The following is a 27,443-nucleotide window of genomic DNA, read 5'->3' on the forward strand; positions in this document are numbered from 1 at the left end:
AATGTGAAGAAGGGAAAAACAAACAAACAGCCCCCCCCCCCTCCCCCCCCCCCCCCAAACTTAGCAGGTTCTGAAAGAAATGCTTAAAATGCAAAAATTCCACCATCAAAACCACACCTACATCTGTATAGCTAGCAGCTCTAGTGCTGTAGATGAAGCCTTCCTGTTACAATCCAGTCAGCCAGTTTTGGTCCTTTAATAGAACTGACATATCGAGAAGGTTAAGGATTAGTCAGAACTGACTTTACACAGGAGGTATAAATTTTCAGGCTTTCAGGGGGCAAAGAGTCACACTGTGTATTACAAGGAAGTATGTATTTCTTTGTTCAGTCATAACTTGAATTTGCCAGTCCTGGAAAGATATACCTAGTCAAAACATACTGGTTATAAATACAAGGGCATGCTGTGTGTCACAAGAAACTAACCTTATCCTTGACTGGGTAGTAAACATGTCATGTAATCTTAGGATATTTGAATAGATTTTACAAACAAGTCAAATAACCACTGGAAATGAAAGTAAGTGTTATTAAGGAGCTTTGAGTACTTGATGTTTTAATATTGTACATTGACAGCAACCCTGTGCTCTTCCCTCCGTAGTTTGGTCTTCTGGAATGCAGTTCTGAGCAGGCACTTTGCCAGCAGCAGGTTGTTGCTGGTTTGGTTTTAGGGAACATTTTTAGCTGTAGAAAATGTTGTGATGCTGATAATTTTTCATTGTTATTTTTGTTGTTGTTGTTGTTATTATTATTTTACTGGTTTCTTCGCTAAACCATTCCATTACTTGTTTAGTTTCTGTAAGTATATATATTTCATGAAAATAATTATGTAGCCCATAATGAATAGATATAATTAAGAATCTGCTAGGAGCTGTTCTTTGTTCAGTAACAGTCTTTGCTTTTCAAAATTGCATGTTTAAAAAACAAATAGGGCTTTGTAAAATAGATAACATCTGCCTATTTTTTTTTAAATGCTTCTATAAGTATCAAAATGATAAATGCAGTTGTGTGATATCAAAAGCTGAAGCTGTTTGAGTCAATGCAGATATCGGACATAATACAAAGCAAAATATCTTTTTGCTGGAAGATATGATATCTCTAAAACTATGAATTGGTGTGCTGGCTGACACTGCAGGATTTATTGAGATTAATGGATTACTCCAAGGTAATGGAGGGAGGAGATGGTGCTTGGGAGAAGAAAGCTTGGGAGATTTCTGACTCAGATCATCAGGTTAGAAGTCTAAGAAATGATTCTGCTCTCCCTTGAGCTTGTTCTGTTCTTGTGGGTAGACAGCATTGTCTTTGCTCCTCTCCTGCTGCTTGTGGAGCAGAGATGACCCTTACTGCCTGATTCCCTAGAGTGTTACGAGGAAGTTCAAACCATGACCTGGAGAATGAATGAGGGCAGATGGACAAGCCATCCACTAACATGTCTACACTAAATGGGCAGCTTTTCAACATGGATTTACTCTTACTTGCAGTAAGTGCAGATATATCTGATGCTGGGCTCAGCTGCTGTTACAGTGAATGTCTTCCACATTTGATAATAAATGGCAGCACCACTTTGTGCACAGATTTTTTTGTTACTGGCACCTAATTTCCCTTAATCTCAGTACTTTTCTGTATCTGAAAACTGGAAAGAAAAAAAAAGACAAAGCAGCATCTTTGAACTTAGTCATGAAGGCTGCTATGGTGATAGTGAATTGGGATGGAAATAATAACAAATTTTCAAATTTTCATGGAGGAAACTGGCAGGTGTGTGTTGAAGTGATGATTATTCAGCAAAAGGAGAGTAACAGAGCTATCTGGCATTCCCTGCAAATGTCTGCAGGGATTTTAGGTCTGTGCTATTGCTTTTCCGTCCAAACTCTGCTGGAGTTTTTTTAGGTCAATACTACATTTCATATAATCTGTTATGTTTGTTTTGAATATGAAGTGGAAATTGAATACAACTTTGTCTGTTATGGCAGAGTACAGATACTGTTTTTAATCAGATTTTACTTAAATTGAATAGGTGTTAACATAATTTCATTGAGTATGGCAGGCACACACCATTGCTTATTAACATTTTTGTTACATTGACCAATTACAAAGACCAGTAACTGATTTTCTTGTTTTGTCTAGGCATCTAATATTGAGAGTATGTAGAAAAGAATTTCTTAAGAATTTCATGTCTTAAAACATGGTTTGTTTGGAAGTTCAGTTCCCAATGGGTCAAAAGTTACTACAAGTGATTATATTTTGGAAGCAAACATCTGTGCTTGGAGCTGGCTTCGTGGAATTGCTTTGTTTCAGCTCCTTTTAATTCACTGTGGTGCTAAGTAGCTCAACATTTGACAGAGATGTTTAAAAGATGATGCTATTCCTGTCATCACCTTTGTGTTGAGTTGACCCCTGCATTTTCAGAGTTGGATGAGGAGAGGTAGGAAAGAGGTAGACAGGAATGTATCTGCTTACATAATAATATATAGTCTTACCTTTTGAAGGCTGCAGTTATAGCCCCTTGAGGCGTAAATTACTTTAATCAGTTTACATCTGACAGTGACTGACAGAAAAAATTGTAATGATCTAAAATTCATCTGCATAACATGGATGTGAAAATGCTCAGGAGTTAAGATGATGAAATAGAGCAGTTTGAGACATTTTGTAATTCAAGGTGTAAGAGTATTTGAAAAATATTTTTCTCTAGTACATGTTTGATACGAAGCATGGTGTAGCTTTCTTCATGTGAGAGGAAAGTGACCTTCAGTGAAAGTCTCTGGAGGCTGTGACTTCAAATGTGGAAGTTGCACATTTTTAGCTCTTCTAATACTGGAGTTAGGTAAGGTTAGCTGATTTGGAAACAAGTTTAGAAAGACATGGCTCAGATGCTTACCCACTTAGTTCTTTCTCTAAAGAAACAGAATGGAATTATATGTCTTAATATAATTCTGCAACATGATTAAAATTTGTGTATATAGGAATCCTCTGAACATGTAGTCAGTAAATTTTGGAAGACTAAATCCAAGGCAGAGTTTATATTGAATTCTTCTCTAAGAATGTATGTTGAGGTCCTCTCTAATGATGTGCATTGAAATGCAGAGTAACTTAGAGCTGAGTAAATATGCCATTCTCTGTAATCACCCTTAACATAATCTGACAGTGGTATCACACCTTTCTTACCCCTTCTGTGCCAATTTCATCAATGCCACCTTGACGAGAATGAAAAGTTCCCCAACACTATTGGTTTCCATTAATCAGTAAGCATTTTGTTAGAAATCAGTCTTCATTTGTGAGCTATTTATTTAACAAAATAAGCCATGTACTCTGCTGTGCAGCAAAATAACAGAAAATGTTTGCAAAATGTATTGAGAAAGTTTGTGTCTCGGGAAATCTAGCAGCTGCTATATTCTTTTTCTTAATCCTCCAGCAATCAGCATCTACATAATATATGTGTGCTTGGTGATAGTGCATAATTGGCTTGCAGTCATCTTGAGCAGAGAAGGATATGGTGCATTAGATGATTAACTAAAATTAAGTATGTCAGGGACTTTACCTAAAACTAGCATATTTTTGAAGCTGTTGGCACAGAGTGATTTGTGTAGATGGGATATGTAGAATTCTTTTTCAGACTTGCTCTAAAATCAGTGTGCAGTGGTAGAACATAATTAATTAAACTGGTAGAAATTTAGTTTAAAGAGTCTTACTCTGTTGTCTGCATCTGTCTGTGAAAGTACAATGCTGGAATCTTCTCCAGTGACCCTTTTTTAAACAATGCTGACACAATGTATGGTGGTGACACGGTTACTGGGGATTCCCTTCTGACAGTGGGATTGTTTAGGAAAAAGGGATAGGAAGTGGAAGACAATGTTTGTGTAGCTTCAATCTAATGCTCTTATTGTTTACCTTTTTTTTTAAAAAAAAAAAAAAATCAAGTGTAATTAAGGTTACGAAATAATCCTTTTGTGCTTTAAAAAACATGTTTCTTCCAAGGGATTCTGCACATTGTATGCTACTTTGTAGAACTGGGATTTAAATAGAGATCTGCATCTGTTCTTTCATTTATTTATTTATTTATTTTACAACATCTCCCTTTGATTATGTTACTGCAAGGATTTAGTCCCACAACATCTGTATCTCATGCATGCTGATTTTTGTTATAAAGAAACAGGAGGAGCATATATGTAAGAATTATAATTATTTTCATTGATTTGCCCACTTTCTTAACTCAAAGAATAAAAATTATGCTGAGATTCAGTTCTGCTTGTGTTCATGGATAACTGTTTCTGATTTTAGCAATGACTTTGTAGATGTTTCCCTAAGTCTTGAGCCAGAAGCATAACCACTGTTCTGTTTTTGTTTCTCTCTCTTTTTTTTTTTTTTTTTTTTTTTTTTGTTAGGATGATGAAGTGGTTCTGCAGTGCACTGCAACAGTTCACAAGGAGCAACAGAAACTGTGTCTTGCTGCAGAAGGATTTGGCAACAGGCTTTGCTTTTTGGAATCCACATCAAATTCTAAGGTACCACTGACTATTTAAAATGTCCTGTCTGAAGCAAGTATATAGTTATAATATTCCCTGCTTTGATGTAATACACACATATCTGTCTAGGAGAATGGACAAAATAAATCTGTCACTTGTATGACAAATATTTAATTCCCCTTCTAAATGTAATTGTCCTTTTGTCATGGCCTTTTGCCCGGACTCTAGTGCTGTGCTTTCTGTTTTGGGCTGCCTTTAAAAGTTAACTAGCTGCAGAAGTCCATCTCAGTAATGTGCTTGTTATTGTGATTGTCAGAACTCTGTGGCAGTAAGCTGCAGTGCAACTTTTGTGTACTGCAATGCAAAGACTTGTCTGATTATTCTGTTTTTTAAGCCACAGGAAGGAGAGTTTTTATTTTACATGCGGTAAATTTTTATTCTATGCCTTTTACAGTGACATGATTATCATTTTAAATCCTTCTAATTCCTTAACCTAGCACAGTAACGATGCAAGTAGCAAAGTCAGCTCATCTAATCAGTACATTTTCTAATCCTGCTAACTCTGCTCTATATGTAATAGATGCAGTAGTTTGAAAAAATAACTTTGCTATTTGTTTTGAACAAGGAGCTATATTTCACAATTACATATGCTGAATTAAACGCCGCAGAATACAAAAATGTGGCTTCTGAAGGCAAAATGGGTTTTGTGAGAAGAGCAGTGCATGTACCTGGGCTTTGGATTTATATGAAAGGAAGAATGTTGTTTAACATATATGATATTTGTTCGACTACAATATGTTTGGTGAGAAAATGAAATAAAGTTAAAGTATCTGGAAAGATATCTAGAAAGATTTAGTTCTGAAAATGATATTTTTTAACTTGCCAACATGTATAACATCCCTTTGATTCTCTGGTACATTACAGAGTAATGCTTCATTTTCTATCTCATCATTTTGAATGTATTATTCATCACAATAAATTTTTCACTAGGATATTAATGATTCATTATAATAGCAGTGATTTTGATGAATTTATCCGTGCCACTCTGTTTTAAGTGAATATTTTTAACAATAAAGATGTGCTGGGATGGAAGTGGTTGCAGTGCTAATCACCTGTAAGGTCAGAAAAATCTATTTAATGAATTTATTATCACTCGGTAAGCTTGGATATTAAATCTACGGTCTCTCTCACACTATATAAAATGCTTGAATGTTCTTGTCTTTAAGGAATACAGTGTAAATTTCATATCAGTTTCCTATGCTTGCTTGTTGATGCAGCCCTTTCTGGATGTTTGGTGAAGTAATATTTATTCTACTCATTGTTCATGAGCTTGGGGGAAAAGGCAAGCAAAAGAAAACCCATGCAGCTCAAACATTTTTTAATTTTTAAAACTGACAGTTCGTAGGATGAGCTCATTTAAAGTAATTTGGAGATGCTAATACTGAGGGAGCCATAAATTGCAGTCAAGTTTACTTTAAGGATTTGGTAAATGGGAATAAATATATATATATATATATATTTTTTTTCTAATTTCTGTGACCATACAATTTTACTGTTGCATTATTTAAGAGACAGTACAGATAACATTACAAGAGGCATATGGTAATTCAAAAGAGGTTCCAGAAGAGTTTTCTGAGACAGCTAAAAAATTTCTCTGGTGTCCTTAAGACTGTTCTTGATTTGTAATGGGGTTGTGGTACACTTTAATGCAAACAGTAATGTTGCATCCAAATTACAGCCAGGTATCAAGGGTAAGGTACCAAGCACTAATAATAGGTCAAACATCAGTAATAGAACTCAGCTATCATCCTGGGCTTATATTCTTCAGAGTCCCTTATACAATCCCCTGCTTTTCTTAAACATCCTTCAGGATGTGGCTTCTGGGGATGTATCTGATGCTTTATTAGTATGTCTTTTCACATGCAATTTCTTGCCCTAGGATCATTGAATAATTCATACTACAAAAATAACAGTCACACTGAAGATATATACTGATGGAATACTTAGGCAACTACTGACTGTTCTCATCCCATTACAACAATAGCACTGGCAGACACATTATGGAAATTGCTTAATGAAGTTTGCTTCTGTTCAAGTTTACAACGCAAGTGTCTCTGTGGATGGCTGTATAGATTCCCTTAGCATTTGAAAACTGGAGATTTTGAAAAGAGCATACTAACAAAAGGTGGATGATGACAGTTGGGCTAAATTAATAAACACTTTAATAAGCATTATCAGTTTATGTAGACACATAGACACAGAATCAGAGAACGGTTTGGGTTGGAAAGGACCCTAAGATCACCTACTTCCACCTCCCCCTTCCACCTGTTCCTGCCAGGGGCAGGGACGCCTCCCACCAGACCGGGTTGCTCAAAGCCCCATCCAACCTGGCCTTGAGCACTCCGGGGATGGGGCATCTACAGCTTCTCTGGGCAACCTGTTCCAGTGCCTCACTACCCTCGGAGTGAAGAATTTCTTCCTTATATCTAATTTAAATCTCTCATTTTGGTTTAAAACCATTACTCCTTGTCCTATCGATGCACCAGTGCACCCCTGATAATGAGTTCCTCTCCAGTGCTCACACTTCAAAACTGTTTCTTAGCTCTGTGGGTCTACTATTTATTTATTTATTTATTTTGGTGTACCCTCATAATGTGTTGCTTGCTTTTTAAATAAGCAAGCAATAAATTTTATTTTATTTTTTTAATATTAATTTTTAAATAATTCACTTATGTTTGGAGCTACTTTACAGCTTGTTTTTAGGCTTCAGGTTGATTTCTTTCCATTAGAGCAAATGGAGAGACGTCTTTTGCTATTGAATATGGTATGGGAGTTTTTCTGAGAAGAAATACATCTTACCTCACAATGGTGTCTTGTAGAATTATATTTCAATCTACAGTTATACTTGGAAGTTTGGGAATATTTTTGTACATTGATTTGGTCATTCTTGCAGGAAGAAGGTTTATTTGAAGGTTTATCTTGCAGGAAGAAGGTTGATTGATATGTGAATAAGGGATTGTAGAAGGCTGGAAATGATGTCAAGGAGGTCTCTAAAGGAGCCTCTTTCCCAAAGCAGGACCAGCTGTGAGTTCAGATGCCATGACCTCATGGACATGGAAGTTGAATGCAAGCCTTTGCCACAGAGAGCAAGGATATCCAGGACTGCATTAGGAAGAGTGCTGCCAGCAGGCTGAGGGAGGTGATCCTTCCTCTCTGTTCAGCACTAGTGAGGCCACACCTGGAGAGCAGTGCCAGGTGGTCTCTGGCACAAGAGAGACATGGTAGTCAGACCCCAGACTGGGTCAGGTGGTACTGGGACTTTGTATAGCAAATGCATTTGTGATCTGAAATGAAGTCAGTGGATTGGATTGCAGCTGTGAAGGACACAGAGTGGTGAGATTCTTGATTAGTGGCAGTGCTAGCCCTGGAAAAATCAGGGATGTGTCTTTGTAGCTGTTCTTTTGAGTTCTACCAGGGAATATTTTCTAGCTTTTGCTGATAATGGGATAAAAGCTACTTAGCATTTTATCCTAACTCTGTTATATTCTTTTTTTCTTTTTTTTTTTTTTTTTTAATGTTGGAAGGCAAGTAAGAGTATTTGCTACACTTACCTTGTAATTGCTGTTTATCTTTCAAATGTATAGCAACTTCCCAGATGTTGCTCAGAGCACATAATCCAATTCCTCCAGATCATTGTATATATTCAAGAACAAAATAACAAATAAATAAGATGTCATGCCTAAATTGCATGTAATTTTATTAATAGACAGTTCTAAGTGTAAAACAGTGCTAATACAAGATAAATATGTGAATGTCATCCAAAAATGTGAAGTAGGTCAAGTGAAAAATGATTATTTTTTAATCTCTATAAATTTCAAAGGAGATGTATCTCAAAAGAGATGTTGTTCTATGTATAGATTACACTTTCCAAATGTCTTAGGAATGTAAAACACATCAACCATCAAAACTTTAAGATTCAATAAGCACCAACAACAAGGATAAAACAAACAAACAAACAAACAAACAAACAAAAACAAAAAAAAAAACACAAGACAATCTGAAGACAAACTTTAAAATGCTTAGTTTCCACATCTCATCCCATTATTCATCCTGCAGGTCTTTTTTGATTAAGAAATGTTATAGCTTTAACAGAAGAAAAGATTTTAGTATCAGAAAAAGGGCCAAAAATACGAACCTCTGTTTTGATGATGGTCTGTAGGTGATTTTGTTTTACTAGAGTTGTACTTTTAAATCTGTATGCAAGACCATCCCTTTTAGTAACACAAGATATATGAGTAGTCAACTCAATGGCTACTGAAATCTATTTCTTTATATTTTAAAATTAGATTGTTTCTTTTTATATGTAAAGAGATTGCTAGTCCATTCATTAAGAGAATGCGCTTTTTGCCATTGAATTAATTTTTCTTTAGATCTGAATAATGTTTCCTGAAAAGGAAACAAGTTGGAGCTGTATTTTAACAGCTCCTGAAAATTAGAATCATAGAGCTGAAAGGGCCCCACAAGGACCACTGAGTTCAAATTTTTACTCTGCACAGGACCACCCCAAAATCAAATCGTTATCAGACTAAATTATTCTGGTCCATGGTACAGAATGAAAAATACTCAGCTCTGGGGAAGTCAAAAATGTGGTTTTGATAGCTTGTGAACTGCTGCACAGTTACTGCTACACAGTTACAGCTTTCCACTGGCATGAGGTGTTTTTTCCACTTGTTTTTTATGGCAGGCGATAAACTCACATACCTTAAATCTGTGGAACTTGAACTACTTTAACTACCTTACATCATTAAAGAAGACTATTATTTTCTCTTGAGTTCTCAGACATTTCGACTTGAGAGAGGGAAGGTTAACATAGTGAGGAATTCTGAAGATCTGCTTTTTTTTTTTTTTTTTGAGCAGGGTACAAAGTGTGATTCTGTGGCTTGAACTTCCAGCTGAGATGTGAATCACATTATATATAACATGTTACAATGCTGAGAGGAGAGTCCAAGAGCTTATTTTGCTATACCTTATTCACTCAATTTCTGAAGTAAGAAAGAACTTCATATAAGGGTAGGGTTTTGATAACTGTTTCCTCTTGTGGAGGGTTACTTTTCTGCTGTGGCAGGTCATAGTTGCTGCACTAGGAAGGGTACTGCAGGTTTGGTGCTGTTAGCTGGGGCTGTCCTGCTCCATGGTCCAAAGACACACACATCAGCGACACTCCTGGATACAACTGTTATTTGAAAGGACAGAAAATGAAACCTGATGGCACTGTGCTCTGGCAAATTGTTTCGTGGACTGCCAAATAACAATTCCTTGAGGTTTTACTTTGTGCTTTTTCTGTCTCTTTGTTTTTAGCAAGTAGTTGAACCAGCATGAACTGGATTGGTGGCTGTGCTGCAAGAGAGGAAGGGAATGGTGGGAAAGGAGGCTGGAGAAGGTTTGTCGCCTTGTTCAGACAGGGTTACAAGCGAGTATGATTCTCTATTATTTACACTAGAAATTTCCATGTCAGCAGTCCAATTCCATATGAACATGTCTAGAGAAAGGTATCAACTGTGGCAGCAGAGGCGCTGGTCTTAAATCTTGTACCATGATTGCCTCTGGGAGAAAACCCATCTTGTCTTCAAAAGCACAAGATCTGAAGGCTAGGATTGCTTTCTTCTTTTGTCTCATACAGCAAATGCTTAAGCATGTTCTCAGTGGACAAGATGAAATATCTGACTTCTGATGAGAAACAGTAACTGTGCTGGTTTTGATTGTGCATATCCAAATGTGTATATATATTCAAAAAAAAAAAAAACCCAACAAACAGTGTCCATTAGTGTATGGATGCAAGTAGATGCTTTTCCAGCAGTTACGGATATAATAAAATACTAAGTATTTTTAAATTAGATTCACACTGATGAAGTGAATCTGCACTGTCTGCTTGTGTTTGCTATGGATCATTCTGGGAATTTGCCATACACTAGATATTTTTTTTTATAGTTCCTCTTTTTTATGCTTAATGCTTCTATTGCTTCCTTCCAAAATAAATAAATAAATAAATAAATAAATAAATAAAATTCAAGACTGTCAAGGCTTTTGCAAGGTTTTGTAGCTACACTTGAAAGGCCTTTTAAATTATCTTTGTGTTGTGTTGCCAAAATACGTGTTCATATTTAATGGCAAAAATGACAGTTAATCTCATGTAATCTCATGTTCTGAGAACTCCATTTAGCAGACGTTCACTAAGATAGTTGATTTTAATAGTCTAAAGGAAGTGCTTGTAATAAATTTATGCATACTTACACATTACTTGCCCTACGTTATGTACATAGGTAGAGGAAGCTTTTGTACGCATAAATTGGACAGGATTTTGTTTGCCGAATCATTCTTTCCAAGTAAAGTGATTCTTTATGAAAGCCAAATAAATAAAAACGTAATGTGTTTCACTACATCTATTTGTAGTTTTAAGTAATATGTAATTTATATAATAGTAAATATTATATTTAATTACATAATTCTGATACTCCTTTTAACTCTTGTACAAATCCTGAACCTAGTTGTGTAGCCATATCTACTGGACCTGGCTTTGATTCTTGGGACTTGGTTGCACAAACAGAATCATTTCTTAAGATTGAAAGTAAAGAATTTAAAATGACTGTGGAACAAGTTTAGAGTTCTTTCTGAAAAGCTTTTTTCTGTAACAAGTTTTTAGTGGGGATCAAAATCAAGTATAAGGGTGTTATCTAGTGATTGTATTATTCTGTGAAATTTTTATTACTCTTTGAACTGTTTTTGCTACATGCTGACCACCTTGTCATACCATTGCCAGTGGTAGTTGCAATTCCTCATATTAGTAGCATAGACATTTTATGCATGGAAATGTTTGTCTTTATATGTGTAAAATTTAAATTAGGATCTATATACAGCAATGTTCGTGGACCAAAAACGGCTTATTTTGAGTTGCATTGTTTTAATTTTAAGCAGTGTGGTGCATCGCTGGGTTTTAGATACGAAGCTTAATACAGATTTAGTAAAGAAAGACTGTTAGAAAAACAGCAGGTTGTGTTGAATGTCTCAGTTTCTGCCTTATTCCTTGTGTACTCCCTCCATCATGCCAGAGGTGCCCTGCAGCTGGGTGAGCCTTATCAGCATTAATTTTACCTGACATCTAGAAATGGCTGTTTGAAGAGTTGCAATTAGTTGAACTGAATTCCTAGAGCTGTCTTTTCTCTGATATCATGGATGATTCTGATTATTTTTTTAATAAGATCCTCAGCTGTAGTGCCTGAATAAGGAGAGAAAACTAGTATGAAACTTTCCATAAAGCAAATCTGATTGTAGGATCACATGTGCAAAGACAATCATTTTAGTTTGCCTGTTTTGACACAGGCTCCCTTAGATACATCATCATAGTGTACCATTTAGAGGAGAGAGATCTGGGGGCTATGGTTGACAGCAAGTTGAACATGAGCCAGCAGTGTGCCCAGGCAGCCAGGAGGGCCAACAGTATCCTGGGGTGCATCAAGCACAGCATTGCTAGTCAGTCAAGGGAGGTGATTGTCCCACTCTACTCTGCGCTGGTGCAGCCTCACCTCGAGTATTGTGTGCAGTTCTGGGCATCACAGTACAAAAAGGACATTACATTGTTGGAGAGTGTCCAGAGGAGGGCAACGAAGATGGTGAAGGGCCTGGAAGGGAAGATGTATGAGGAGTGGCTGAGGTCACTTGGCCTGTTCTTGGCCAGACTGGAGAAGAGGAGGCTGAGGGGAGACCTCATTGCGGTCTACAACTTCCTCACGAGGGGGAGTGGAGGGGCAGGTGCCCACCTATTCTCCTTAATCACCAGTGATAGGACCTGCGGGAATGGTGTCAAGCTGAGGCAGGGGATGTTTAGGCTAGACATCAGGAAGAGGTTCTTCGCTGAGGGGGTGGTCACACACTGGAACAGGCTCCCTAGGGAAGTAGTCACTGCACCAAACCTGTCTGAATTTAAAAGGGTTTGGACTGTGCACTTAGTCACATAGTCTAAAATTTTGGGTAGACCTGTGTGGTGCCAGGAGTTGGACTACATAATCCTTATCGGGTCCCTTCCAACTTGGGATATTCCATGATTCTATGTTTTATTTAGGAAATATTATTTTCTCATTGTTCAGATTGAATATTCTCTTGCAGCAGATACGTGGAATTTGAAATACATACAGGAATGAGTTGTTCTGATCTTACAGAAATGTTCGTTATCAGATATAGTGTTGTCAGAGAGAAGCATAGATTTTTAGCTTAGTGAGGCACTACTTACTACTAAAAATAAATAAATGTTTTTCCTATATAACTTCAGAACTGTGAAATTTTCTTATTCAGTCACAATCACTTACTTGATATTTAAAAGCATGATATTACTATATGTCATTTCTCTGGGTACTTTTGAGTACATCTATCAATAATTCTTTAATATCAATAATTCTTTGTTTGACAGGGATAATTCTGTATGCTTAGTATTAGTGAATTAAAATCCACAAGCACTTCTTATATGACTTAATATGTATTGGGTATTTGTGATTTTTTTTTTGACAAATTATATTTTGGAAATATTGAAGATTGTTATCAATAAAGCATTCAGAAAGGAACCTTCAAAGGAAAGTGCCAAATGCATAAATATGCTAGTAGGGTGCATGACATGCAACCTGGGAGCTGAAAGACACAATCCAAATAATTTTATAGTTAAGTATTAGATGATGATAGTACTCCAAGTAATGGCACTATATGAAACAGTAGTATATCTGATATGTGTTGAAGACAGGCTGAGGGAGTTGGGGTTGTTCAGCCTGAAGAAGAGAAGGCTCTGGGGAGACCTTACAGTGGCTTTCCAGTACCTAAAGGGTACCCTACTGAAAAGCTGGGGAAGCTCTTTGTCAGGGAGTGTAGTGATAAGACAAGGGGGAATGGCTTTAAACTGAAAGAGAGTAGGTTTAGATTAGATGTTAGGAAGAAATTTACTCAGAGGATGGTGAGGCCCTGGATCAGGCTGCCCAGAGAAATTGTGGATGCCCAATCCCTGAGAGTGTTCAAGGCCATGTTGGATGGGGCTTTGGGCAACCTGGTCTGGTGGGAGGTGTCCCTGCCCATGGCAGGGGGGTGGAGTTAGATGAACATTAAGGTCCCTTCCAACCAAATCTTTCTGTGATTCTGCATATGTGCATATCTGTTATCAGCTAATCAATGATCATTTTATTTTTAATATTCATGTTTTATCTTTCATACCATTCAGAATATAGGCCGTCTAATCAAGATATGTAAACCAAAGCTGTATAACTTTTGTAATTTAGGAAAAAAATCATAAATTATAACTTCTCCAGTCTAATATATATATATATATGTATATATATATATGCACACACACATATGTATCTGTTATTTAATGGAACAGATGTATGGAATTCAACTTATGGTACAAAGTAAATGAAGAACTAAATTTTCTATTTAATTAATATTTTCTATTAAATCTGTTTTCCTTTACATATTTCTACTAACTGTACAGACTTCTCATTGTTTAAAAATTAGAATATTAAACAGATACTATGCTGGAAAATCTCATCTGTGATACTGCTGTGAAAATAGCAACATGATGTAAGAAGGTCAGATATGCGGTGTGCAATCCTATAATTGGTTTAGTGAGTGTTCTGCAAGCTGCTGAAAACCTGTCAGTTTGCTGTGATTTACCTTCGGAGTCCTATCCATTTTAGAACTGTTCCTATTAAAGAAGAGATGTGGTATTATTGCATGATGGTTTTATTTGTTTGCATTTTGAACATTCTGTTCAAAACACTGCCCTCATACTATTGCATAGTTAATGGTTCTAACATGAGCACAACCCCAGTATCTCCTGGCTTGATGCATTGCCTTGCATTGCTGGTCAGGTAACAGGGTTATACATTGGTGTATTTTGCTACTACTTCCAGAGCTCAGTTTTATAAATACTTTCTCTGATGGGCTTATAGCAGCAAGTATCTCAATAGTAATATCAGGGTAGCTAAAAATCAATCATTTTCATATTAATTAGGCTGGTAAGTGTCTGAGAATCTGAGATCCTGAAACAGGTTCTGAGCTAAGAACACACCAAAGGACAAATACTTGTTTCAAACCCTTAAGAAAATGTTGTATAAAGTAGCAGTGTCAAACCAGCTGTGCAGCCATGTGCAAGACTTGAAATCACGTGATTGTTATTTTGTATTCAGTTTTTTTAAGTGCTGTTTGGGCTAAATCAATCTCAGCAGATTCCTGTGAATAATCCTAGCCCTAAAATTAGGATGAAGAAACTGTAGCTATTAATGAATGTGTTCTATATATTTTTTTTGAGGTAAGTAATCCCAATTACATCTGAAATGAAACAAACAAAAGAGTAGCAAAACATCTTCTTTACATAAGACTTAATAAAACTTTTATCTTTTGGGTGGTGATTTTTTTCCCCCCCATGTAACTTCCCCATGAAAAATGAGGAGAAAGACATGTCCTTTTTCATCAACAAGTACCGTAACTTGCTATCATAATGAGAGCAATTGCAGCATCCAATTCAGGGTGTTAGTTTATAATCCAGTTTGGAAGGTTGAAACTGAGTGAGTGGAAATGGTTGGAAGGTTGAAGATACAGATATTATGTGTATCTGTGCTTGAAAACCAAATACTATGCTAAGAAAATGCCAGTTGTTTTTAGTAACTCTCCTAATGCTGGTAGGGCTGTTGGTATATATAAATACAGGCATAACTTTGGATTCACAAGAAAAAGTAAAGTTGCTTTGTTTAGTATTAAAATGAAGGCCTGATGGTGAAAAAAATACTTTTGTTCTTCAACAGTATGCAAAAACGCAGAGGATCAAAGCTTTTCCTGGTTGTTTACTTCATTTCCCAGGACCATTTCTGAAAGTTTGCTGTTCCTTTAAAAGCCTGTGGATATAAATGGATATGCAGTTGATATATGAACCACAATGACTTCTCCAACCTTTTTTCTGTTATGGGAACCGACACATCTGCAAAACCTGGAGGATGGGCATAATGCTGTGGGAAACAACTAACGATGAACTTTCAAATACTATTTATAAGTCAAAAGGACATTTACCTTGCCTCTCTGCAAGGATTTTGTAAAGCAGGGTTGTGTGTGCCTACTTCAGGGCTGCCTTCAGACTGCTGTTTGAGTTGGAAGGGGCTGAAGCAAATGTTCTGCTTAACAGAGCGTGAGAAAGTTTTTGTCTTAAAGATAGAGATAATTTTGTAAATATAGTGAGATCTCATGAATACTAATTAGTGGTTTGGGGCTTTAACACCTCAGTTCTCTCTTCTCTCCCAACCAAATATAAAGAATATATTAAGGAGTGGGAAGCTTGTTCCATGTTCCAGGTATCTGTACTCTTTTCTTGACATATTTATAAAGATATAAGCCATTAAAACATTGCCTTTCCATGAGAACTGGATTTTTAAATGCCTTTAAAATAAGCATAGGAGATGAATGTATCTGGGCTGATTTCAAGAGCCTAATACGGTCTTTCCTTAACTGTACTGTAAACTCTACCCCTGTCCCACATCTGAATGTCTTTTAATTATAACAGAGAGTTAGGAATTTCAACTTTTCTTGTTGTTTCTCTAAATATTGACCAGTTCCAGTTTCACAGTTGAATGTTTGCCCCAGTGATAAATAAGGCAATTACCAAGGGAAATGTGAATCAAAATCAATAAAGCCAGCATTCAAATAGCTTTAGGTAATATTAGATTAATTAGTTAAGATAGTTTAGGATGCTTTAAATGACCAAGGTGTGTATTGATTATTACACAGAAGGGACAAGTTATTTCTATTTGAAGGAAAATGCCAAAGCTCTGTGACATCTTGATTACTGTGTGAGGACTAGTTAAAAAGAAAAAGGCAGAGCATGGGTATTGCATGAGGAGGATGAACAGAGGTCTTAGGAAGCAAACAGATACTCTACTCGGTGCAATATGAATTATGAAAGGATCTGCCAAGAAATCATTTGAGCACCCAGTGTGTATAAAACAACCTCAGCTGTAACTGTGATTAACCATGCATATAGAAATGAAATGAGCTTAATTCTATTCTTGCATGCCAGGGGCTATCTCATCAAAAGTTGTCTTATCAAAACCATGAAAGAGAAAGACAGATGCTGTTAACCATTTAAGAGCACCTGTAGTACAGCCATACTTCTATTAAATATTAATGCTTGTGTTTATAACTAGAGTAACTTATTTGAAAACACTTCATTAGAACTCAAATATACAAACCCTTATTTATGGTTACTGATGCAGTGTAGTACTGATGCACTGGAGGAAGTGCCTAATGGATGTGTAATAGAAATCACCCCTTACAGGCAGAGTATTTTAATTTTACTGCTCTCTATGTTTTTATTATCATTTTGGAGTTATCCTTCTCTTCTCTCTTCAGCATTGTTAGCTTTTTAACATACAGAAACTGTAAAAGCACTGCTAAATTAATTGAAAATTCAGTTGAACTTCTTGCCTGAGTACTGGTTACGTTTCAGTACCAGTTCTGACTCCATCTGTTTTTGGTTTCCCACCTTCAACTAGAGTAATTTAGAATAGTGTGAGTTCCATTTCAGATACTGGTGTTGAAAGAAAATTAAAAGCTGGAAGAGAAAATAAATTGCTATGGAAAAATGTGTGGGCATCTTTGGGAACAACATTGCTTATTGGTTATGTATTGTGCCTCACTTGAGCACAACCTACAAGAGGTGCTATTACAAATTGTTTATTTGGGAGAAAAGATGTAAGTTGCTTTTAGTGGGAGATATAGAAATCCTGAATTGCTTTCCCACTTTCCCTTTCATTCAGGTTTTATAGAAATTGCTTTCTTTCCTTATTGCCTAAATGTTCTTATGCCAATGTCCATGTGCACCCCTCCTCCCCCCAGCTTTTTTCTTTCATGCTTGTTATTTGAACATAAAACATGGCAATTCTTCTGTAGGTTGGAAAATATGACTTGTTAATGGTAAAAGTAAGAATCAGGTGCCAGAAATCATCTTAGTGATTTGATGTTAAATGACTTTGGCACTTGCCTTTTATTCTGATACATTAACTTCTGTAAAACGAGCTAAATATATGCTAACTTTAGATGAAAAGGTGTGTAAAGGGTGGTCAAGAAAAGGGAAACACTTTCAGGAAGGTAGTAATGCATATGAGATCACATTAGACTAAATTTATTCAATTGAGCTTTACGTAGGTCATACGTCATTGCAAAATGATTTGCTTTTTACTTTTCTGGAAATGCATGTCATGAGATACGAATGTTTTTGTTGAAGAGTGATGCCTAATGAATTTTCATTAGAATGCAAAAAGCGAGCTAGTCAGTGTTCACTAAGTGTCTACATAATACAGTAGCAAGACCTTTATTTATACTTTGGCTGTGTTATATGGGTTAGACAATATAAAAAGTTCAGTATAAATGAAGACAATTGCAATGAGCTCTTATTTTAAATGAGAACTATGCCTAGTATGCTTAGCTAATGTAAGAATAAAATTGAATATACTTAGTGCTGTATGTGACATGATTTGGTCAGTATTACCAACAACCATTAACTAACAATTAATTTGACCTTTATTGGCTGATACAGTTTTAAGTAAGTGTACAGATTAATGGCTATAAATATCTCCCTTTATAAACTCAAAATGGCAATAGAATTGTTTCCCAGTGCGTGTGTTTCCATGTTATTTATTACCGAATCGTAGAATGGTTTGGGTTGGAAGGGAATGTAAAGATCACCCAGTTCCAACTCCATGCCATAGACAGGGACGCTTCCCACCACACCAGGTTGCCCAAAGCCCCATCCTTGAATTCCTCCAGGGACAGAGCATCCACAATTTCCCTGGGGAACCTGTTCCAGTGCCTCACCATCCTCTGAAGGAAGAATTTTTTAGAAACATCTAAACTAAATCTCTCTTCTTTTAGTTTGAAACCATTCTCCCTTGTCCTATTATTATCTGCCTGAGTAAAAAGTCCCTCTCCATCATTTTATAACTCCGCTTTAGCTACTGGAAGGCCCCTATAAGGTTTCCCCAAAGTCTTCTCTTCTTCAGGCTGAACAACCCCATCTCTGTCTTTCTTCAAAGCAGAGGTGTTCCAGCCATCATGGAAGTTGACTGAACTTAGAGTTTCCAGTAAAACTCTTTTTTTTTTTTTTTTTTTTTTTTTTTTTTTGACACAAACACAGAACAATTCTCATGATTTTTATTATTTTTTTTAAATATTTCTTTAGAAAAGGTAGGCTACTTAAGAAAAAAAAAGTTATTTTTATTTTAGAAAATGTGCAAGAATTAAGATTTTTTTTTTGAAACAAAATACATTGGTACAAAACAGAGGTGAAAGTTGAAATAGTGGTGAAATCAAATTAATGACATTTAGAATGTAATAGGTGGTTGTGTTTAATAATTATCTGTGCAGGTCTTAATTCTGGAGTCAACATCTTTTTCAGTGTCAAAATGTGAAATTTTGAAAAGGGAGGATTTGAATATGGTAAAGGAGGGCACTGCAGGTCAGTGATTGATCCAAGTGGATGAGGTAGTTGTACATAGGGGCGGTATCTGTGAACTTCTTGTTATACTCTGTCCTGAGAGTGTATTCAAGAGTAGCAGGAAAAGTGTAAAAGCCTACATAATTTTCCATCTCCTTGAGAGTGTCTGAATGTTTACACCTCTTGCTTTGTTACCTCTTGCATAATTCACTTTTGGGGTGGGTGTCTTGTTTCCTGGGAAGTGCACATGGCTATTTCTGTCTAGACAGTGCTTTGGGACAGCTCTCTGTGCTGGCGTGGTGCCAGATGGTAGGCAGTCTCCTTTAAAGCAGAGTTCCATTTAGCAAATGCAGTTGTTTGCTTAACAGCTTGGTAACAATGTTTTGGCACCCAAAACCAAAAATGGTCAAGATTTGCGTCTTTAAGAAATGGAACAAATCATCACTGATTGGTCTCCCAAGCTTCTCTATTTTGTAGTTAATAGAAAGGTATATTGTAAAATAAGCACTTATTTTTTTTTTTTACACTGTGCACATTCAAGCAAAGTCTTCATATATTTGAAAGTTTACAGATAAACCACAGTTTCTGAATACACATGATGAGATTTTAGATTTTTACATTTGAAACTATTATTACTTTTTTTTTTTCATGTGTATGTGTTACTAATAGAACTGTGGACAATGCATATCCCTAAATCCATGAAGAATTTCCTAGCAGATGGTCCTGCTGTGTCAGTCTCTCCGTTCTGTCTCACTATCTTTCTGTTCTTGACACAAATACCTGCTGGAGTTTATCTAAGACTGGAAGAGTTTCTTGACTAAAGATACTATTTTTTGAGTGAACAAATTTCAATATACTAATCTAATAGACTTGCTTCATATTTCAGGAGTGAATATGTAAACGGTTAAGATAAATGAATGATTTTTGATGTAATTATTATTTTGAATACAGTAAATCATATGAAAATAATCTCAGGAACATTACACCCAGCCTGTATCAAAATGTATGTATTACCTGTAAATAATATAAAAAAACAAGAGGGCCAAAGTCAATTAAAGAACTCAAATATGATATGCTTTTCATCTTCATAAATTGGCTATATAGTTTTCAATTCTTTTTAGGTTTACCCTAAAAGGGTCTACCCAAAATTTTATCAGAAATATCTTACAAAATCTTACATGTCTACCCAAAATTTTAGACCATGGACAGAAAATTCTGTGGGCAGTTGCATTTCATTTGTTTTAAATAATTTTTATTGAATTGAATTAAGCACATTAGTTGTGGACTCAAAACAGAATAAATGCATTGTTCATTGTAGTTACAAAAACCGTTTTATTTTACATGTGTAGAAAATATTGACAGTTAATATGGAATTTATTTATAGAATCATTTAGGTTAGAAAAGACATCTAAGACAATCTGGTCCAACCTTTACCCTAGGACTGCCAAGTTCACCATTAAACATTGTCACTAAGCTTTACATCTACATGTTTTTGAAGACCTCCAGGGATGGTGACTCAACCACTTCCCTGGTCCAATAAAGCCTGTTCCATTTAGTATTGTAAATGCCTAAGTGCTTTGTTGCATCTTAGAAGGATTTTGATAGTTGTGTATGCTTTTTTTAAAGCTGTATTGCTCAGGGGAGAGTTGATGATGCATCTCCTTTCCTTCTTTTAAGGACAAGTCAGAGATGACCCAGCATAACTGCCCAGCCCCCTTTCCAGCAACAGCTGTTTTCTGAGTTACAGAAGCTGAGTATTAATAAAAAGGAAAAGGATTAAAAGGAAGGCTTAGTAGTTGGAAAATTATGATAAAATCCTTTGAAGTTAAAAATTTGGTATGTGTAGTTATGTTTTGTATGTATTAGCATATGAGATAAATAATTACTTCTCTCAGGCATTGTTCCATGTTCACAGTTAAGTGCATGAATTTGTCATTAGAGTTGGTGCATTCTGGAAGGGTTGGAAATTTACTGGGAATTTTATATGCTATAAGTTCCACTGTGACAGGTCAGGCCATGTCTGTTACTTACACACCTACCCTATGTGTTTGATGCAGAAAATTCCAGTTTTCCTACTTTGAAAGGTGTTTGTTGTAACATGCATGATTTATTAATAAATTTGATCAGAGACTGGGAAGATTTTACTGATGGGTGTCTGCTATGCTTTCCAGAAGGTACAAAATATTATTTTATGAAATCATCTCTTTGATGCTGTAAGAATGAGTTTCTAAAGCCATAATACAGTCCCAAATGACACTACCCTAGATTTTTCTATTATTCCTTGCAGTAGCTACAAATACAAAATAATCTCTAAGAATAAAAAGAGCAGAATGGTTTTGAGTAGTACACATAAGTTTAGCATAATAAGGTCAAGTTTGCAGGATCAGCATGAAGTTAAAAAAAACCTCTTTGTATAAGTTGGATGTATGCCTAGAACCTCTGTAGTACTGTTGGTCCTATAAGATTAAAAAAAAATAATTTATAGATTAGCATGGCATTTTCTTAATTACCTTTAAATTAATACATTTACACTGCATTATGGTGATATACCATTCAGTAATGTTCATCTAAGCTTCCATCTATAAGCAGTACATGTAATGGCTATTGAGTTGATTGACCTTGTTTATCCAATGAGGCTGAAATGTAGGTATCATGCTCTTTCCACAGTGTCATTTTTATTTTATTGTAAAGAGATTTTAAATTTTCAGAGAACAGATAATAAAGTGATGCAAATCTTAGTAATGTAGATATGTTGGACTTGCGTGTAGTTAGAAAGAAGACCAGAAGGAACAGCAGGGGAAAAATATTCTTACTTTTTAGAGAGAGAGTGTATGACACCCTAAATCTATAAAGAAAGTAAATTTAATACCATCCTAACTGCTTGAAAGTTGTAGTTTCTGCTCTGCTCTGTTAATAATAGTCTCATGACCCTTGAAGGGTCTTCGGAACAAAGTTTTTTCCAAAGACCAAACAAAAAGAAAAAATACAATATAAAATTTTAATTATGTGTACAAACATAGAAGAAAAGAATATAATTGTAGTTATGTACCAAAGCCATTAGTAGAAATAGATTTCTTGAAGATTTTTAAGGAGTGTCAGAAAGAAAAAGCCCCAAAAGTAGCTTTGCTCCAAATGTTGTATCTTCAGCTTGTACAGTTTAACTTTCAGGTACCACTTCTTTGCCAATGAGCTGTAGCACTGTGACTGGCAGATGATATTCATTATCTAGAAGTAAGAGTAGGGGAGAATTTCGGTCTTCACTGTTAACTCATATGGGGCTAAAAATCCCCATAGTAGTGCCTTGTGAGGCATTAAAAAATGTTAAAAGAAAGCATTTTTTTTCACTATTCAGTTTTTCCAGTCCTATGCTTTTATAAGAGAATTCTACACTTCAAAGTGTGAACAAAATAGGGGAGCCACAAATATGACAAATATGTGACCACAAGAAGAGAATCCTTTTAAAAAAGTTAATCAGTTGTTTAGGTTATGTTCACAAGATAGGTTAAAATACATGCTTAGCATGTAGTGGCATAGTCAACCAATATGATTTAAAGGAACAGCTGGATTGGCTGGTGTTCTAGGCTTTGAATGTGAATTGATTGCAATGAATTTGAATCTGACCTGGGTTGTACCAGTAGCCATTTTTCCTGGTGTCAGCCTTCTTCTACCTTGCTTTATTATTTCAGACTCTGTTCTGGTTTCATCTTCATGATGTAGAAGAATCGAAAGTTGAAAGCTTCTCTGGTTTTGATGGAAACAACTGGTTTGGATTGAATATCCTAAAATGTTCAGTCTTCTGCAGATGCCAGATACAGAAAGTTAAAGCTTCAGACTGACATCATCTGAAAGCAAGCTTTATGTAGGGGGGTGGCCAGGCGACCTTCATGGTCTGATATTAGTGAAATATGCAGGAGTGTGGCACTGTTATTGAGATGTCCTCTGTTGAAAATCTGAAGCTCTAAGACCCCTAATTTATTCTCTGTCTTCCCTTTGGGGGGATTTGGTGAATATGATTCATCCCATTTGGCTGACAGGACTTGTCATCAGAGCCATGTACTGGGTTCTTCTTTTTAGCAAGGTTGAAAACATGGAAAGCTATGACTTCAGTATGAAGTCCTAGATATGGATGCTTTTACATGGTAATACTGTGTGTTTCATCACTGTTGCCAACCACAATCTTATTTAAGTGAAAAGAACAAAAAGGCTGAAATGTATAAATGTAAATGTAGCTTAAAAATAGGTGATGGACTCAGTTTCATTCAGGCTGCTCCACCAAATAGGTGTACAGATGTTTTGTTTGAATTCTGTTCTAAAATTAAATTTTTTGAATCCTCCCACTGAAATTCTCAAACTTAGGTGTTTAATAAATGTACTAGTTTGAAAAAAGTTATGAACACCCACTGTCATTTTTGACTGATACAAACTGTGGATGCTGTGTAAATCAGGCCACTTAGATAGTTATTTTATTTTATTTTATTTTATTTTATTTTATTTTATTTTATTTTATTTTATTTTATTTTATTTTATTTTATTTTATTTTATTATTTTATTTCTTAGGCTATGATCTGTGAATATTTCATATACAGCTAGAGATGAAATACCTGAAAATCCATTTCATGAGCAATTTGAGTAGAGGAAAAATAAAAATAGCTGTGAGCCTAGAAAAACAGCTAGGAAGTTTGCAAATAACTAGGAAAGAAAGAAAGCTGAGGTAAAGCTGTTTATTCTTAGGGATGGAATTGTGTTTGCTGATGAGATTTATTATTCTTTGGTTCCGTACTAATATTTGAGGCAGAAATTCAGTTTAAATTTGCAGGATTATGTACATCATATTATATGAGCAGATCATGGATAATTGTAGGTTGTTAGCACTGTGTGATCCTCAGAGTGATAACAGAGAGACTACATTTTTAAAGTCAGCCTTTTGGTTTGTCATCATACTGGGGTATGATATGCTTGTAAATAATAATTCAGTGAAAACTGGAAGAGTGTCATGAATGCATCCAGGATCTATGATTCAGTTGTGGATTGTACTACAGTTACAAATACTTTAAAATAGCTTTTCAAAAGCGTTGCTCAAAACACCTTTTTAATAAAAGGTATGATTATCTAATTTGCAAATCTTCCTCCCACAGCGTAATGCATAATTTATTATGCAAATATTAGTACAGAAAATTAGTGAACACAATAAATATGGTTTGAAATGTGAGGAAGAATAAATCTATTTTTTTTCTAAATAATCCAGTAATTACTTCAGTAATATATAAGCTTTAAAAATTTCCTGTGAGAATTATTTTAGTTTTTCTAATTTTGCTGACTGTAAGATGCTGTAACACACGATGATGAAGGATCAATAGAAACAGTTGCCAGTAGTGATTTTTCTCCCAGGAGTACTGAATCTTCTAAAATTTAAAATACAGTTTCTAGTTTGTTTATTACGTACACTTTGTTGTCAAGCTGCTAGAATATTTAGTTATAATTATGACTGACTAGATTGTCTAGGCAAACTTGTATGTTCTAGTTTAAATCTAATCAGATCTAAACAACCAGTGACTCTGAGAAATATTGGAGTTCCAACCCTTTTGAAATTACCAGGTATATTGTACATTAAATGTCATTAAAATGTCATTGATTTTACAAAAATGAAGATAATTTTGAAAATATTTTTTTATTTCTACAATCCTTTATCAGGATTTCCCACTGATTGTTTGGATTTAAGAGAATTGATACAAATTCCTTGTTCAAGGACCTCTTTATATTCTCTGTCACAAAACAGAACAAACACCCAAACCCTCTTGGAATATGAACTGTTTTTCTCTGCCTTTGTTTAGGAAATTACTGCAACTAAGATAAATGCAATAAAAATTGGTGGCAAGGAAGTTAGATGATTATCAATATGTTTATTTTTATCTATTATCTATTTATATCATCTTCTTTTGTCTGGTCATCTGTTTTGGTTTAAATTGTGTTCTACTGCAAATTAATGATTACTTATCATTAAACTGCTGAAAATTTCCAGCTAGTTACAGATTGTTTTTTTTGTATTCATTAAAAATACATTAGTGGGTAGTTGTTAGACATGTAGCAAAATGTTTTAAAACTCTTTGTAATTTAATAGTGTATTTATAGTCTATCAAACAATCATTAAAGTATTTCAAGTCTAAACATCTGACTTGTCCTGAGAAAAGCCTGTTATTGCAAACTGGTTGCTTGAGGTTCCCATTGCAGCTCCAAGAATATGTGGTCACTTTTAAGACTGAACACTAAAAACTACATGATTTGTATGAAGATTATTTTATCTATAGGGAACGTTAGGCTGCCATATGCCACAGCATGCCTTTATTTTATATCTTCCATCTTCCTGTGAGATAAAAAGAAGGCAAATAATCTTAAGACTGTCAAAGATTCCGTGTTTTTCCTTCCTCATTTTTGTTTCGTACCTTGAAGTGACAGAAAAACACTCTATATGATTCTTTGGTATACTTAAAAAGGGTTTAAAAATTACCTGGAATCATTAGTTTTTGAAAAGGGCTGCTCAGAAAAGAAACTTTCAGTCTCTGTATGTCAGCCTAAAAGCTCGTATTCCAAATGAGAGTTGTAACTTCCTGAGCTAAATATGTTGGCATTCCTGCATGTGGTCCCACCTATATTACCAATATGCAATTATTGTATACAGAATGCAACCATGCTTGTTGGATCGTTGTTATGTGGGATCTTTGTTACGTGATGTGGGAGAGAAACTGCCAGAGAGGAAGAGTCTGATTAACACGCTCATTGCAAGCATCAGTAGATGTGTTGTCGTTCAGCTCTCAGAGGAAATGCATAATTCTCCAAGGGCCACTGAGTGTCTGGGCATGCATGCAATGAGATGAGGCATTGCTTGTTGCCTAGGGAAAAAAAATGGCTCTAACATCTTGCTAGACTCTAAAAGGAAGGTGCCTCTTTCACTTCACTAAAACAAAACGATTTCATACACTTTTCCTTTATTACTCTCTAGCTGCTCAAAGTGCATGTTACCTGCTAGGAGAGTAGTTGCAAAATGTTCTCTGGGACTTCATTCCTCAGCTTTAATGGGAAGAGAAGAAAAAGCTCATTACTTTCTTGAATGTGAAGGAGAATGGAACTGATGAAGGAGGAATAACCTGGTTATGTTGGTTGGATCCTGGATGCAGGATTTTTCTGTCTTTTAGAGCATATAAGCTGTAGGAAAGTTTTAGTAATGAAAGTTTTGAAAGCTTACAAAATGGTATGTGAAATACATATTCTGCCACCAAAAAATCTTGTTTTAAATAACACTAATAGCAGTAGGAACATTGTTTATAGTGAATTTGTGAAATGTAATGTTTGATTATAACCAAACACTTACAGAAAATATGGTCTTGACTATTTCTGAGCAATGCAGGGAGCATCTTTTTCTCTTTTGATCAATCTTGCTTGTCAGTCAGCCCTCACTGCGGAGAACTTGGGGTTAGCTGGGCTATTGGATGGCTCATTTCTGGGAGACTTTCTGTAATGGAGAACTGTACTTGTGTGCAGGAAAAACACCTTACAATCTGCAATCTTTGAGTGGTCTCTTTTCCACTTTTTAAAACATGGTATTAGGGCAGTGCTTATGTAATAAGGATGCTTTGAAGAGATCCTAATGAGTTGTCTGTTGGCTTAATGCTTGCATTGAAAGGCCTGTTATAGTGTCTAATAACTACTGAAGAAAAATGGTGACAAGAACATTGACAAGTATGTAGAGGCCTGATTCCTAGAAAAGTTAGCTTAAAAATATTTTATGCGTAAGTATCATTGAATAAATAAATAACTCCATTAAAAGCATTAAAAGTGTTTTGCATGTTTTTTCCTCTGGATAAAATGTTAAGTAGCATTTATTTTTTTAAACTTAAATATAAATTGTGGAAGGTAATGAAACATCTAGTTACTTAACACGTGAATTACTGTAATGTTAGGAACAATGAAAAGCAATTTAAGAAGCTGTTTGAAATGTGAGGTACTGTAATTAAACTAATTTAAAAAAAAAAAAAAAGAATGGAATGGTTTGGAAGCTACCTTTTACAATGTAATGCTCGAGGCCTTGGAAGAGGCCTCTTCAAACTGTACATGTTTACAGCTTTTGCAGTAAAGCATTCGTGGTGTAAAAATAATAATAAAAAAAAAAAAAAAAGAAAGAAAAATATTTAGTAAAAAGTATTTGTAAGCTAAAATATGCAACTATCACGAGAATGAAAACCCAAAGAATGTGAAAGAGGTTCTGGAGGCAAGAAAAGGTGTGTAGGAGTTGCATTTTCTTCTGTTAACACAAGATCCCCACGTACAGCCTAATTTTCTTTTGTTACCTGTAACATAGATGTTGCTATTACAAGCCTGTTTGAATTTTATTGCCAATTTCTATGATTGTCTGGAAGATTAGCTTTTCAATAGCTCAATGATTATTATTTTTTTTTCAATAATGACAAGTTAAGTATTTAT

At 35.4% G+C, this 27,443-nt stretch overlaps 1 protein-coding gene across 1 annotated transcript in view; it reads left to right on the forward strand.

Moving 5' to 3' along the window:
* RYR2 (ryanodine receptor 2) overlaps positions 1-27,443 on the forward strand; it is a gene marked incomplete at both ends in the record, with an annotated part of 408,872 nt that overhangs the window by 103,070 nt on the left and 278,359 nt on the right. Inside the window, one exon of the mRNA XM_084285045.1 lies at positions 4,376-4,495. Coding sequence (XP_084141171.1) covers positions 4,376-4,495 — 120 coding nt within the window. The remainder of the gene's footprint in view (positions 1-4,375; positions 4,496-27,443) is intronic.

This window comes from Netta rufina (assembly GCF_964035555.1).
Source record: "Netta rufina genome assembly, chromosome: 3".
Taxonomy (NCBI): domain Eukaryota; kingdom Metazoa; phylum Chordata; class Aves; order Anseriformes; family Anatidae; genus Netta; species Netta rufina.